Source organism: Nicotiana attenuata, unplaced genomic scaffold (assembly GCF_001879085.1).
Source record: "Nicotiana attenuata strain UT unplaced genomic scaffold, NIATTr2, whole genome shotgun sequence".
Classification (NCBI taxonomy): domain Eukaryota; kingdom Viridiplantae; phylum Streptophyta; class Magnoliopsida; order Solanales; family Solanaceae; genus Nicotiana; species Nicotiana attenuata.
This window is the reverse complement of record NW_017673361.1, coordinates 1-16,769: the sequence shown is the minus strand read 5'-3', so window position 1 is coordinate 16,769 and position 16,769 is coordinate 1. Positions and strand designations below refer to the sequence as shown.

The 16,769-nt window shown below is 37.6% G+C and overlaps 2 protein-coding genes across 2 annotated transcripts; both read left to right on the top strand.

Annotated features, from left to right (window-relative positions):
• The first annotated feature begins 4,809 nt into the window (after positions 1–4,809).
• Positions 4,810–6,900, top strand: LOC109216143. Its single transcript, XM_019380274.1, has 4 exons — positions 4,810–5,505; positions 6,226–6,393; positions 6,477–6,710; positions 6,794–6,900. The coding sequence occupies exons 1-4, from the start codon at positions 4,954–4,956 to the stop codon at positions 6,884–6,886; spliced, it is 1,047 nt and encodes a 348-aa protein (XP_019235819.1). The 5' UTR covers positions 4,810–4,953; the 3' UTR covers positions 6,887–6,900.
• Positions 6,896–16,761, top strand: LOC109216142 (DNA replication ATP-dependent helicase/nuclease DNA2-like; the record flags this gene model as incomplete). Its single annotated transcript, XM_019380273.1, is given in 20 exon segments — positions 6,896–7,354; positions 7,436–7,489; positions 7,580–7,641; positions 8,352–8,445; positions 8,448–8,486; positions 8,632–8,742; positions 8,868–8,964; positions 9,147–9,229; positions 10,265–10,330; positions 11,260–11,415; positions 11,540–11,595; positions 11,725–11,782; positions 11,901–12,011; positions 12,618–12,674; positions 13,708–13,842; positions 14,949–15,023; positions 15,899–16,020; positions 16,108–16,180; positions 16,279–16,383; positions 16,594–16,761. Coding segments are annotated over 20 exon segments (2,181 nt in total), but the record flags the coding sequence as incomplete, so codon positions are not given.
• Positions 16,762–16,769: the final 8 nt, after the last annotated feature.

Sequence of the window (16,769 nt, the reverse complement as noted above, 5' to 3'; positions counted from 1 at the left end):
TCACTGAGCCAAAACAGCATTTACAAAAACTCTTTGTAAACCTAAGGATTAACCCTAATGCCGTTGTGGCACACAGCCTCAACTGTTGCGACAACTTCAAGTTAGCTATAACTTGAACACTCTAGGTACCTAATACAATTGCTTCTATGAAAGCTGAAAGGTACAACTTTAAACCACCTACTACAATTGAACTAGAATAAAAGAAAGACACAATGGAACTAGTTCTTCTATCTCGTTCAAGTAGCTTCAGGAGTGCACACTCAAATCTCACATAAAATGCTTGCAAAATCGCCTTGCTCTTTTGCTCTCAATTTAGTTTAACTTTTGCGTTTGTGCAATACCTGTAAAAGAGAACAACTACTATCATTTAATAGGTTAGTAATCAGAGTTTGATTGGGACTCAATTGCTGATCTTCTATCGTAGTTGAGTTCTTGAAGATCTCAAACTCCAACACTATCTTTATCCTGGATTGTGTTCTCTTCATATAAGGAGACTTTCTCACCTTATCCAATATGCAACCTTTTCGAACAGATCAGGAGATATTGCTGCTTGATCAGTAGGACTTATCTCCTTCACGTGTATAGGTTGATCATGACTGTGCTTCACAAGATGGACCTAGTCCATGACTGAGTTCATTTGTCATTCTTCAAAACTTCACCTGTTCTTTGGCCAACAAATTCCCCCTTTTTGATGATGACAAACTCTGTGCTTTTTACTGATTTGGAACCTGTAAGAACTCAGCTTAACCTCAACACTAAACTTAGAAAATTCAGTTATCATCAAGGACCAGGTTAATTAAGTTATAAATATCACTTATTTCAGAATGTGTAAAGCACAATATCTCTTCCCCCTTTTGGCATCATCGAAAAGTTGCATACAAAATGTGAATCCCAGATTTTAATAAGTACTCATGGCCACTGGGGCAACTGCAAGTGCAATCATGGTGCAATCATCAGTAATCAAACAAACATATTTAAACTATCAAGGACAGATTAATCATTGAACAAGAGAAAGACAACAATTGTCATTGATGGAGATATGTTGCCACCAACAATCCACAAAGATAAAGAAAAACATTCAAACCACGAGCAAAAAATAGAAAAATCCCTAATCTGGGTCACTGGGGGTACTAAACAAGTTCAGGAGACAGAAGCTAGGAGTCATAAGGCTTGGAGGAACTGGAGGGTTGGGGTTGAGTTTGGAGAAGATTCAGCATGTTCTGAAGAATTCCATCATTCTTCTCCTTTTCTTTGGAAAGCTCAGTTCTGAGACCATCCCTCTCAGTTTCCACTTCAACCACATGAGCCTTGAGCCTAGCAATTTCGGCATCCTTAGCTGCACATTCCTGAACAAGAGTCCTAACTTGCTGTTAATGGGTGTCTTCAGAGATGAACCAGGTTCAATTGGGATGGCATTGACTGGATAGTCACGGGAAAGAAGAGTTTTGATGCCAAAGTGTTCCTTGCTAGAGTCCATTTCTCATTTCTTTAGAGGCACATTTAGCCTGTCCAGAACTGTGGTTAGTATGAAGCCATATGGAGTAGCATGAGCCTTGGAACCATTTATGACCCTGTCTAGCAGTTTGATAATGAAGGCAGGCCAGTTGATTTGCTTTCCTCTCTCCAGGCACTCCATAAGAACCAGATCCATGTAGTTAGCAGTGTGCCTTCTCTCCTGTCTGGGCAATAAGCACTTGTTGACAAATTCAAACACAACCTTGTGCTCAGGCCTCATCTCACTTTTCTGCATAGCCCTGGCTTCATTCACCTCTTATGAATCACAAAACCTCTTGGTGATTTCAAGGGCGGTAGAGAGGGAGTCCATGCATGGCCACCTTTGCCTTGTATAGTCATCAAACCCTTCAGAGGGTATGTCCAGGATCTTTCCCAGTTTCTCTGCATCAAACTGCACTTGGACTCCTTTCACCGGGCTACTAACAACTCTGTCCTTAATAGCAGCATTGGCCATAAATTCAAAAACTTTTGATTATTTGGTTTTCACTGCAGATCTTGTCCTCTTGGATAGTGTGAGTTCAGCAGCCACTGGCACAGATGAAGACTTCTTGGAGGGAGTCTTGGGTGTAGGAACCTCCACTGTTGTACCCCTTTCTTGATGGACTAGTTCCATCTCCTCTTCCTCAACAGCCTCTGAGGATTCTGCAATCTTTCCCTTTCCCTGATCCATTTTCTTTTTCTTACTTTCTTCTAAGGCCTTTTATAGATCAGCTTCACTCTGTTTTACCCTGCTTCTTGTGGCTCTACCCCTATGCACTGAAGAGGCAGTATGTGTTGGGGATGAAGCTTTTCTTTTCTTGGAAAGCTTGGGAACATTTGGGGCTTTTGTTGTGGGAGTTCTGCATTTCTTTGGGTCATAGCTTGCCCAACCTTTTTCAGTAGAACAGCCAGGGTCTCTTCAGTAGATGAAACATGTTCATTTCTCTGTTTGCTCAAATGAACCAATCCCTCAGCAGCTTCCCCAGAACCACTTCCCCCTGACTTCAGGCCACTCGCTTCTACCCTTTCATGTTCAACCCCATAAATAGCAGGTACTACACTATTCCCAATTCCCCTCTCTTCACCACACGCGCCCTCTCTCTCTTTTTCTTTTTCATATTTTTTTTTTACCTCAACTCCTACGTTTCTCAGGCAATTCAACATCCCTAATTGGTCCAACCAGAACAAATATAGTCTCTAAGTTTTCAATCATAGATGAACTTACCTCAGTAGGAGATTCTTGAGTCTTCTCAGAGTCAGAAGACCCATGTCCTTCCCCCTCAGTCGCGGATTGATAGGATTTAGACTCAGAGTTGGAGTCGGAATTTGGAGCTTGGCTTTCTTTCATTTGGCTTGCTTTCAACCTTTCATTTAAAGCCTTCCTCAGATCCCCAGATGCTACAGTCTTTAGAGCAAACATTTTCACCCTTCGTAGTCTAGGTTTTGGAGATACACTGGGTGGAATAGATGAGGATGAATTTGAGGGAGATGGTGGTGGAGGAGTTTCAGGATTTTCTTGTGGGTTAGACATGATTGTTGATTTCATGAAATAATTTGGGAATTTTGGAGAAGAGGGCAGGTAATAGCGAAGACAAGTTTTTGACGGTTTGGAGCTATGATGAAGGCTGTAGAATTGATGTGTATTTAAAGGGAATTACACATTTAATAAGTAACGACAACCTTTTGCACTGGTCAAATAGGAGTCTAATCAACATGAAATTCCAGATTTTGAATGATCTATTTGGCTTCCCTAGATATTAGGCAAAAATAACGGCTTAGAGTTCTAGGTGTACGGAACTGGTTCAATGCTAACAGATAGAATTTTCTAGGAATTTGACCTGTAACCGAACCGATCGGGCCGGTGCATAGGGGGCCGGGTGGGGTTGGGTAGGAGGGGTGGAGGGGGTTGGTCCGTTTATTTTTTTTGTAACGGTTAACTGGACCGATCAAACCCGGTCCACGTGAACAGTGTCGTGTACCGGTTTAACCGCCCTGGACCGGACCGGTAAAACGGCTATTTCTTTTTTTTTTTCTTTTTTTTAATTCTTTGAAATCAGTGGGGCCCACTAACCGTTGGCAACGGTCACCCCTGGCAGGGATCCGTTGCTTAACACCCTTAATTGCATTAATAGCCTCTTTTTTCCTTAAAATTTAACCTTTTTTCAATTTACAAAATTAACCTTCTCTAAAACTATAAATACCCTCCCTTCTCTTCCTCATTTCTTCACTCATCTCTCAATTCTCATTTCTCAATCTCAATTCTCAAATCTCAATTCAAGTTAAATCATGCCTCGTACTTCTAGAGTGCGCTCATATGTTTGGCAACACTTTGAGGTGGTAGAAGAAAATGAAGACGGTCAGAAAGTAAAGTGCAAGAACTGTGGTCAAGTTTTAAATCTTCGTTCAGGGTCTGGCACAGGCAGTTTAAGGAGGCATATAAAGTATTGTCTTGAGCGTCCTCCGGAAATTCGTATTTAAGATTTTAAGACAATTTGTGTTATTTTAAAATTATTAGACGTATTTATGCTTAATGTTTTAGTTTGTTAGATTAATATGAAGTATTATTAATTTATTATGCATGAAAATTTGGTGCAATTTTTTTCCATCTTCCTTGTATTCTTCAAATTAATACAAAGTATTAATATAACTTACAATAGTTATATAAAATACAAAAAAAAAAAACACTAAAACCGGCCCGGCCCCCTCAACCGGTAACCCTTACGGTTCAATTTTTACCCGGATGAACCCGAATCCATTAAACCCGTTAAGCCCCAACCCGTAACCGTCACGGACCATAACCCGTATGGGTCAAAAAAATTCCAACCCAGCCCGGCCCGGCCCACCCGTTTAACACCCTTAGTTCTAACCCATTATATCCGTGAAAATGGCATGGGCGAGCCAGTTTTCGAACTGGTAATTGAAAAATAACCAGCTTTTGTAAGTCATTAAAAAATGATCATTATTTTGCTGAAACACGAAAAGTTCCAGCATAATATGCTGTATTATGGAGCTCTTGCGTATAAACTTCCAGCATATTATGTTGGAACTACAACACATTATGAAATTCCAGCACATTATGTTGGTTTTTATATGTATAAAATTTGAACTCCAGCATATTGTGCCAGATTTTTTTCGGATTTTAAGAGTATTTTTGTTCAGATTTTATCTTTACATAAAAAAGTGACTAAATTTTGATTATTTTTTGAAACCGTGACTATTTTTCAATACTATTTCTGATATCCCCCCGTTATATCCTTTAATACAAAAATACAATTTTTTTAAAAAAAAACTCCAACTTCACTCCCTCCAAACCGTCCCCCTTCTCTTTTGGCGGGAAAATCCCTTTCTCAGTTCCTAACATTTTTGCCCTCTTTCTTCAATCTTCTCCGATGATCTAAAACCCTAGTTAGTGTCATCTGTATTCTGTAATAGCACAACTCAGCTCAATCGAAACATAAAATGGCTCCAAAGAAAAGAACAAGTTCAGGATCAACAAAGAAATCAAGCCACCTAAACCAGAACCTTCAGCATCAGCAGCAATCTCAGCGTTCCAAATTCGGGATCCAGCATTTCTTTGAACGCCACACCCAAAATGTCCTCTCTCAGAAATCCAAACCCCTCCTCGTTCCCCACAACTCCAATTCCAACTCATTTCAAAACCCTAAAGAAAATTCCAGTGTATCAGTACCAGAAACTTCTACAAATAATGGATTGAATTCGGAAAAGCGTGACAAGGATAATGCGGTGTCTCGAGATAAAGGTTGTAGAAATGTGAATAAATCGGATCATATTGATGTAACGGAGAGATTTAAGGATAAGGGAGTTGGGGATGGTAAAAATAAGGGAAAAAGAGTGACTTCGAAAAAGAATGAGTTGGGTGGTCCGTCTCAGAGTACACCTACGGAGAATGTGGTAACTGTAGGTTCAGGGGAGGATAAAAATCAAGCAGAAATAACGCCTGAATTTTGCAAGTCAGTGTCTGTGAAGCGCTTCAAGTTTTCTCCAGGAATGGTAATTATCTTTATTTTCTGATGGTTGGTTTCTAGTTATTGTTTACTTTTTTATTGTTGAGTAACATCATCAGTGAGGATTCATATTAGCCAACACCAACTTGTTTGTGATTGAGGCACATTAACTGTTAGTTGCATCAGTGAAATTTACTTGGATGGAGCTAATTTCAACGTGTGTATATGAATGAAGGGTCTTCTTGTTTTATTAAATACTAGTGCAAGATTGCAGCTTTTTAGGCTCATTCTACAAGAAATCGTGCTATGAGGGATCGGGGCATGGGTAGGAGGAAATTAATGAGTAAACTCATTGATGTAACATCATGCCAAAGACTTTAAAGCAACGTGGCTTTCTGTGTCACTGAAGTTAAAGTAGCATTTGTCGATCTTTCACTGGACAAGCTGGGGAGTTTGGGGGCCCAACCTCAGAGACCTGTCTAAAATTTCTATAGACATTGCATGGATGTCCACCTTTTAGAATTTTAAAGACATGTCGATGGTCTTCTTTGACCCCAGCAACCTCTTCTATCTTGCAAGGAGGATTTTGAATCCATCAGCTGTTTAATAAACTTGACACATCTTTTAGTCTATAGTTTTAAATGCTTAGACTGTTACATTCATGGTTAAGAAAGCATGAAAAAGAATTAGATCTAACTGATTCAAAAGTTGTCCAAGCTTGCTTGTCAGTTACACATGATCTAATATATATGCTGTTGTTTGTTAGCTGATCAAGCAAACCCAGGATGATGGAGGTGATGAAGTAACATGGAAAATATCTCCAGTGAATGGACGACTTCATGCCGTGTCCAAACAGTTACCAGAGATGGTAACGGTGTTGGCGGATTCATCACGCTTCAACTCCTTAAGTATTCAAGAATGTTCGCTGAAAAAGGTACATTAACATATGTACAATTATGCTGTGCCATTTTTATGTTATAGATCATTGTAATACTATAAGACTAATGATTACTACAGACGTCTCATGGGACAGAAAGAAAGTTTGAGAAGCGGCTTTGTTCACCTCCACTGAAGGCGCTTGATAAATCATTAGTAAGCTCAAATAGGGCTAGCTTGAGAAACAGAAACAACGATCATGTAATGGATCTGTGGGAAACCAATGGAAACTTTAACTGCCAGAGCAAAACTGAAGTAACTAACAGTCAGAGTCCTTTTCAAACTCCACCATCTTTGACATACGGCAGTGATAAGGTAGTATCTGCATCGTCATACTAGTAAACATCTGTCACATTTCGTGTAGAAATGTTTCTGATGATTTCTGGCAATAAATGCAGCCTGCCAATGCGGTCAATAATAATGAAGTTACTGATCAGCTTGGTTCAAGGCAACACAAAAAGGTCTTTGACTGCTCTAACATTTTCAGCTAATGTAATTATTTGCTGTTAGTCATTTCTGACCCCATTTGTGCAGAAGATGTAATTAGTCGTACTTCAACAGTCCCCGTGCTTTGTAGGTTTTATATCCTGTTTCAGGCATTGATTGAGCTTTTAGACCAAGTAGAAGATGTTATCTCGGTTGAACCAAAATCTAAGGAGAAAGTTGCCCATAGTCATGATGAACCAGCTAAGCCAGCTTCCATTGTGCTAGAAGATGTAATTTCTGTTATACCAAAATATGAGGAGAAAGTTGCATCCCATAGTCATGAAGAGTCAGCTAGGCCAGCTGCCATTGTGCTAGAAGATGTCATTAATGTTGAACCAAACTGTGAGGAGAAAGTTGCATCCCATAGTCATGATGAACCAGCTAAGCCAGCTGCCATTTTGCAGAAATCGGCAGAAATTTTTTGTGCACGTGACCAAAGGAAAGAGTCAACTATCTATTTTCTTGTATTGGAGGTACATTGGAACTTCTCTTATTTAAATAGATCCTTTATGTGAATTATGGATCAATGTACTTCAAAACATATGTTACTATAGGTTTCTGAGAAGCATGGACAAGTTGAAACATCTGGACAGCAGTACTCCTTCAAGGTTTGTGCCAAAGCCCCTTGCTAAAACCTTTGTGAGTTCTCACTTCTCACTAACCCAAGTGATGTACGGACACCTGACGATGACTTTCAGGTTTTGCGCATACTGAATGAACAAAGTGGAGAAGAGCGGGTTTTGCAATTGAGGGATGAGTGGTAATGAGCTGAATCTCTGTTATTTCATCTATTTTCAATCTGCTGAATATACTTAAAAACACAGATTTACAATCAAGCTATTTCGTTCAAGAGGACCAATACTCTTGAATAATTTCCTCTATGTCTGTTATAGTAGAATGTAGACAACATGGGGGATGAACTTTCCTGGTCACAATGACTTGTTACTTGAACACGAATACTTTTGCTACTCTTACCTCATCTTCCCAACCGACAGTTCAGTTGTAATGATATTTAGTCACGCAGAACAACAATCTCAATGTGCATTGTGTAACTTATATCTATTATTTGCTTCTTTAGATCTGTCATGGACCCAACGAGATTATCATGTGAACTAAACAAACAGAGATTACAGTGCCACTGCTACTCGGATGACCTTCAAACACTAGTTTTGTCCCCCTTCTTCTTGCATCATATGTCTTTTGTTGTTGAGGTAGCTTTTATGTCTTTCTTGTCTTTGCATTTGAGTTTACAAAGGCATCTTTATCCTAAATTCTAAAGCAGACAACGTTCTAGTCCCAGCCGCTTTTCTGCATTGCTTCATTTTATAAAAGTACCTTCCAGTTGTGAGAAACTATAATTCATCATCTGTATGAACCTTCTGTGGAAGAGACCAGAGATCGTCTCTTCTTAATCTTTGTAATTCTGATTGTTGACAGACAATTATGATGAGGAACTTACTTGCTTTCCAGGTGCTATAGTGTTGTTGCACCAGGAGATACTATTCATGTCATTGGTGAGTTTGACAGCGAAGGAAAATGTGAAATAAACCGTGAGAAGAATTTTCTCTCATTGTTCATCCAGATATTTTAGTCTCTGGAACAAGGGTATGTCTGTGCAATCATTTTTCAGTTGTTTGTTTCGATTACTCAACATATTGTCTTTCACTGTTCCAGCTTCTGCAAAGTCTTGCTTCCATCAGTTGATGATTCTTCTTTCTCCATTGTTCTTGAACGTTGAGTACTCTGTTAGGTTGCTTCCAGTTTCAGTTGCTCAAGGCGAGCTGTGCTGGATGAGAGGTTAAAATCTGGCGAGTATTCAGCTGCAGCATTGATTGGCACATTATTGCATCAGATGTTTCAGGTTTTACGGATGAAAATTTCTTGCTTTCTATGGCCATAGGCACATTTATTATCATAGTTTAAATTTTCACTGCTTTGCATGTACTATAAACTATGCCATTGAAAGCGACTGACGCTTTTTGCCAGGCTGGTCTGATCAGAGAGTCTCCTACACAAGAATTCTTGGAGGATTCTGCAAGGATAGTGCTCCAGAAAAGTCTTGAGAGCCTATATGCATGTGGAGGTGAGGAACATAAGTTTCTCCCAATTGCTACTTTGTGAAGTCGTAATTATTACGTTGGCCATCTGGAAAATGCTTTCTTAGAAGTCCTGGGAAGATGATTCTCAACGACAAGTCTACAACAAAGCACTTAAGCTGTCCATTCCTTTCAATGCTGAAACTTCTCAAACTTGTGGTAATTGCAGTTGATGAAAATGATACTCACAAGACATTGATTGAGGCAATTCCAAAATTGCTGAATTGGATACGTTCCTTCCAATATTCAGAGGTAAATGGCTACATATTTTATTAAGACTGAATTGTTGTTAAACACTATCTTGAGGCCATTAGTAACTAAGCTGGAAAGGTGGGATTGTGATTTTGAAACTTTTGAATGGTGTGAACTCCTTGTTAGACTTGGATTACATCAGGCTACTTTGTTCAACAAAGCATGCAGCCCTATCAAGAACATGTCTTTTTTTTTTTTCTTTCAGAAAGGTGATGGTTTATGGATTGTTTACAATTTTTGTGCTAACACTTGTAAAACCCAAATGAAACAATTGAAAAATAAAAAGGATATGGTACCTAAAGAAAGCATAGTTAGAGCCATCTCCAAAGTACTATGTTCCAAATTCTTTGTACATAGGCTAGTCCTCCTCTTAGTCACGTCAACCAAAATGTGTGATAGATGGATACATGTGTGGTTGTATGGGTGCGGATCTAGAAGTATGATATGTCATCACCTAAATCTTAGGATTGGGGAACTAGAAAATGTGGTCAGTACGGGTGCTGAGATACCACTAATAAATGTATAGTATAACATATATATTTATATGACTAATTCATTTGAAAGATCATCCGACAAAAACAAATACAAATAAATTGCTTTAAATATCTAAGCTTTTATTCCATAAGTATATCACATGCAATTACAATTTTTCAGAATACTTTATCTGAATACTTATGTAAAACCCAAAATTTGAAACCAAAAACACAGCCAACCTATGCTTCTCAGCCATACCATAGTTGTAGCCAATGCAGCCTAGGTGAATTAACCAAGTGCGGTGGTATCTCACACCCATGCCCTTATCAATTTGGATTGACTTTGGTGCAGTGTTTTTTTTTTTTGAAGGATACGTAACATAGGCAACACTTGTCCTTTTGCCATTTCCATTATTTTCTACTTCGTTGGTGGCTAGTTCTTTGTGTTTGATTCTCAGTACATCCTGATTATGATTTGTGCCCATTCTCACATTTGTTTCCCACATTGTTATAATTTCTCTCTTTGTTTACCTAACATATTTATGAGCTTAACTTATGTTAGGTTTCAGAAGGCCCAAGTATTGATTTTGGAAGTGAAGATGGAGTTAAGAAGATTAAAGTATCTGAAGTAAGGAACCTCCTTCTATCTTTCTTGGTAATGCAGGCTTGAGTTAATACTTAATACTTGCAATCAATATCTTTTAAGGCTATCCATCTTGAATAATTTAATAATCTTGAGATACGAACTTTGTTAGTTCTCAAAATCATATGTTGCAAATATTTCTGATATACAAAGCATTAACCACATCAGGATGATCGTTAGGAACCGTGTTAAATGAGCATTAACACATTTATCTCTAACATTAGTTTCCTTTTATATTTATGATTTGTGATGAAAAAATAAGAAGTAATCGACAAGCTTTCCGCACAGCAACCTCAAATTGAAATTTAATTCACACTCTATCTACTATACTGTAGTGTCGCAACTGGAGTATGAAAGTACATGTAAATTGTCCTCCTAAAGTATAACGTTAAGATTTTTTTAAAAGAAAAGGTTCATTATTAATTGATGAGTTATGGGACATCAGATATAAATTGTGTTATAAAGTTTATGGTAGGAGATTGATAGAGGATGTCTAGTAATGAGCAACCAATGGAACATGTTATTCTGACATTTAACTAATATTACACTCCCCAAGTGGTTTACAGGATTTGTGCTTCAGTTCAGTTAGCTATATGCACTTTGACTGCTTTCTTTAACCAAGATTATGCCTGATTTATTAGTTTTGAGTCTTTTGACTGGATATTGAACAGTTTTTTATTTGTCTTAAAGGAGAATAACCTGCAACATGATGCAAAACTACTGATGCTTTCTAGCATTATCTACATGACAAACCCTTCTTTGCTGGAAAACAAAGGAGAAACATTACTTACATGTCAAGAACATATGTTCACCTATAATTGTTTTGAAAATGCATATAACATGGTTCACCCTGTCCAGTCTGTCTATCCTCCCTGTGTTTATATTCTTTTCATTTTGGATGTCCTTAAATATAGGTACTTGATATTGAAGAAATGGCATGGGCCCCAAAATATGGGTTGAAAGGCATGATTGATGCATCCTTGCGAGTAAATGTAAAATTCAACACCAGTAAATATAATGAGATGATTATGCCTCTCGAATTTAAAACTGGGAAGGCAACAAATGGACAGGCAAGTTTTGTTTGAGAATTTGCAAAATAGTATCACTTAGTTGTGAAGTGATGATAATTTTCCACTTTATACGTTCTTGCTAGGCACCTAACCTCTAGGTTATCATTGGCATTACATTCTGCAGACATCTATGGAACATAATGCTCAAGTGATGCTGTATACCCTTCTTATGTCAGAAAGGTGCACCGAACCCTGCCTATTTGCATAAGTATTCACCTACTGTTGGCATATGCTGTACTGCCATATAGATTTTCTTTTAGTTCTTCTTCAAAGATTCATCTCATTGCCATCTATTTTTCTCTTAATTAGATACTCGCAGCATATTGGACATGGTCTCCTGTATTATCTGCATACAGATCAGACGCAGGTAAAATCAAGCATTTGATTTTGAGAAGTAGGTGAAAACTAGCATCTGTAAGAATTATAAAGATTGCTTTTCTTTCTTTTTTCTTTGCAACCTTCTAAATTACACTTCATTTTTCAAGGGAATAACTGTTCGAAGATCTGACTTGGTTGGCCTAATAATGCGCCGTAATGAACTTGCAAATGATCTTCTCAAGACCACTATAACTCAACAACTGCCACCAATGTTACAGGTAAGGTATCTCCGTCTCATCCTGTTATACTTGGGTTAAATACAGATAGTGTTTGCTAGAACTTAATATTTTGCATTAATACTATCTAGTCATTGAATATGTGGCTGATCAGGTTCCACATAATGGCATGTTGTCCACTAAGCATTCAGGGTTATCCCGCATTTCCTTGTGTCCTTTTATTATATTCTGTTCTTTCACAGTCCTGTAAGTTTATAGAAATTGTTAAGGTTAAAAGGCTCTTAATTGTATTCTGTAACCTATTCTCTCTGGTACCACGTAAAAATCTCTACTGAAATATATCCCCCCCCCCCCGGTTTGGTCGTCTTCATAGAGGTGAATGTTTTGCCCGTTAAGTGTAGTTCATTCCGAGAACACCTTCATAATTAGTATTGAATACTAGTTCTTCCTGTAGAGACCTAAGCATGGTTGTCATCTTCCACCACTATCCCAGGCCACAATCATTTATTGCCTTAATTATGAGTAAACACCATAAAAGTAATCAGAAAACTTAAATTAGCTTATTACCTGACCAAGAGGAACTCATTTAACAAAATCTTCTAGATATTATTAACTTATTATTCTGGTGACTTCTTTCTTTTGATGCAGAGTCCAAATATGTGCAGAGCCTGTCGACACCTCAATGTCTGTACCATTTATCATAAGGTAATTTGAGAAGTTCTCAGGGTCTTCATAGTGACAAGCATCCATTGTACTCTTTTACGTATATATATTTTCAAAATAATTGGTTAAAGGGGCTTCCCTGTTTACTCTGTTTTCAATCCTAAAACATTTTAGCATCTTTACCTCTGCATGCTAAGAAAATGTTCTCCTTTCAAAATGATCGAAATACTGAGAAACTTATGATAAACCATCTATAGAAGAAAGGAAGGGAGTTTAGTTGTTGAAGTCAGTAACTAAATCCTTTGGTTGGCGAATGTGCATGTGATAAATATACAGAGGTATCTTCATCAAAATAAATATACAGAGGTAATATGCTTACACGCACTGTAGTTCCTTCTCCTAGAAAAACCTGTTCATGTGGTTAAAGTAACATAGGTGCTTGCTGATAGAAGAAGGGGCACTTAACAATCAAGAGAAAGTTATTGCCTCAAATGCCATGTTTAGAATACTAGTATTAGGCCTGATTCCTGAAATATATCAAAAGACTGTAAACTTTAACATTTATGCTACAACTAGTACTTATTTGGAACCTGAATTGAGGAAAAAGATTGCATTTATAACATCTATGTTAGAATTCTAATTATGTCAGGTCTTAGTTTTCTTGACAAAGGTGCCAAAACTGGGTGCGCGCCTAAGAAGCTAGACATGTAATCAAGGCAATCTAATGGCTTTTCTGAATACGAATCAATTTGCCTAATGATGAGGAGTCAGCATTTTGCAGTGTGCAATGTGGAAAGGACTAAAGGAACATATTTGGAACGAGCAGCAATTGCTTCCTTTTTTGTTACTAAATGGGTAGAATAATGGGGATGATAAATCAACATTCATGTTTTCCATATGAGCCTAACCAATGTTGACATGAAAATCAGCCATCTTTTCTTGGTGTATGCCTGAATACTTATTCTCATCTTAATTGTGCTTATATATCATATTATGGGTAACATCAATATTCAATATTATTGGGACTTTGTTGAAATTAAAAGCTTATACTACTGGATCCTGAAAATTTTCATAGGCATACGTTGGCACCACAGAAGGTAGTGGTTTGGGTGGTGTGTTTGATTCACTTGTTAGCCATCTGACAAATGCACATACTAATTTTCTTCAAAAATGGGATCAGTTGATTGACTTGGAGGCTAAAGAAGTTGAGGTACAATACATTGTCGACTGTAAATTAAGAAATCACTTCATGGCAATTGAATATCTCTTTGCTTGTTAATTTTTTTTTCCAGGTTGTAAAGAAAGAAATTTGGAGTTCACAAAGTTCAAAGAATGACCTTTACGCTCCTTATCTTCTCTTGTCCTTGAACGAACCACACCAACAAACTTTTGCAAAGGAAATCAATTTACTTATCACTTTGTACATCGAGATTGGACTTCCTTGGGCACTCACCAACAGGATGGAGATGCTCTTAATAGTTATAATTTTCCTATGAAAAAGTTTGAATCCTCACTGAGGAATGGGGATTATGTGGTATTCTTCTTTCCCATATTCTTTTTGTTTTATGCACTCCTGAATGTTCTATTTTCACAGCAATCAGCTGAAGCAAGAATTACTTGTCCATAGGTGTAACATGATCTGCTTGCCTCCAAGAGAACAGTAGTGAGACAGAGCAGTTATATGCATCTATAGCAAACTGCATGATCCTGTCCCTGTGAAATATAGTAATCGGATGGCTTGAACTAATGGTTCAGTTAGTTATTTTGGTGAAGTAATGAAGCTTCTTAGAATTCGATGAATCAACTATGCCTTGATCCTGAATTAGTTGTGGTCAGCTACAGGAATCCTCTTATTCATTCCACTCTATCTAAGAACACATGCCTTGGTGGCTCTGGGATCATCCCACAAATTTAGTAATTCTCTACTAGCGTCAAACCCTCGGGCTTTACTTGGGTTTGGGACCACTAGGCTTCGTGAAGCTCATAGAGGACAGGGAGTTCTCACTATTCAATAACAAAAAAAAAAAAAAAGAAGAAGAATAGTCAATTATTTTCTGAAAAAATGGCGTAATTTCTGATTTATCTTGGGCCATGGCTTATGTTTGTATAAGTTGCCTGCAAATAGAGTAATTTCTAGTTTTGTTGAGCCTCTCAATAGCTGAATTGTTTGTTTCGTTCCTGCACTTTCAGCTCAGAGTAGTGTATGAGTTGTGATCATTTGAATTGAAAGTGCTGTCTTATAAGCGCAATATGTTTGGTTCTATTCATGGTCATGAGCAATTGACGGTACGACAATATAAATTTTAAACTATTCAGATATTGAGCACTGAACCTGGTGGTATACTAATAGCTACTGGAGTTATTGTAGATATGAGTTGCTCTCGCATCTCGGTGAGTATTAGATCTTTATTTGGTAATAATCCTTCAATGCAAGGAGTTATTACTTTATAGTGTTTGTCATTGCTGCAAAATGCCTAGAATGCACGGATATAACTTAGTTTCAGTTCCTTCTTTTCATTCTCCTTAGGTGGAGCAACCCGAACTTTTCAAATAATCTCATTTGTTCCAATGAAAAGTAGGAAACTTATATTTCTCGTCTGCCAATTATCTTTGTTAATGTTGTTAGATCTCACTTTGGTCCCTTTCAACAGCTGAAAAGCTTTTGCCTTTCTTTAATAGATAAGGTAGCTCCAAACTATATAAGTAGATGATATAAGAATGAAATAGTTTGATTTGTTGAGACAAAACAGAACAAGAGCCCTGACCATTAACAAAACTAAAGCTTCACATGGCTCTTCCTTTTTATCCCACTTTCAAAAGAAAAACTACTTCAGGACCTGGAAAGCATTTTCCAAAATGAAAAGTTAAAGAAGTCCATACACGGAAGTCTTCTAAACCAGTGTTCGTCTTAAGAAATAATTACAACTAAAGCATACTAGTGTTTAAGCTTACTGTATTTAGCTAGGGCTAAAGCATTCTTTTGTTAATATATCTATATCTATACAAGATTTTGCATTGTTTTCAAGTAGTAGAGGTCCATTGTCACTCATTCTGAAGTGAGCCAGGCTACATTCCCTTGTATGTCTTTGATTTTAAAAAAAAAATATTTGTGGATTTGTCTAATTCTTTATGATAATTCTGGCACTAATTAACAAGTTTGGAATATAAAATGCCCTGGGTACTCCTTTTGATTTTGGGTCCAATAATATGTAAAAGGAAAAAGCCTGCGCAGATTTTAACTTGTAATATTTGCTTTCATAATTTAGGTATCTCTTTCCAAACGCTTAAGGCTTCCAGGTAGCAGCCGGACTTCACAGGCACAAGATCTTCATCAGCAGTTGTGGCGAATTCATAAAGATGAGCTTATGGGTTCATTTGCAATTATGAGGTATTCAAATTTTTTCATGTGTTATTATCTCCACCTGAAGTACATATATTTGTCCAAGCGTAATTTGCTCCTGCTTTGATTTTGAAGATTCAACCTCATACAACTATTTCTGCAAAATGAGCAGAGTTCTCATCTGAGGAAGATGACAGTTGATCTGGAGGTGAATGCTCTACTTATGTATGAAATTTGATTTGCAGCTCCTCAGCCACAGCCCTCTTTAATGAATGAGAAGAAAATCTTACCTGTGAAATTCTGCAGGTGCCTAGGTTTGATAGTGGATGTCAATTTAGTCAAGACCCCGCCATCCCATACATTTGGTCGGAGAAAAACTTGAATGACGATCAGCGCCGAGCCATACTTAAGGTGAAGAGTTATTGAAACTCTCTATAATTGGGTTTATATCTGCACCTGCAAATCAGAAGCATTGTGAATTATCAGAATCTTAATTGGATAAACCAGATACAAAGCAAAACTTACAGCATTCGAGTTGTCAGAACTCTCAGCCATATCAAACTGTCAGAATTGTATTGTGAATTATCAGAACAGCATCATTTATAATTGTCATTACTGCAGATACTTACGGCAAAGGATTATGTGCTGATACTAGGAATGCCAGGGACAGGCAAAACATCCACTATGGTCTATGCTGTGAAGGCGCTGTTGATGAGAGGTTCATCCATTTTGCTTACCTCCTATACAAACTCAGCTGTTGATAATCTGCTTCTCAAACTGAAGGCTCAGGTCATCTC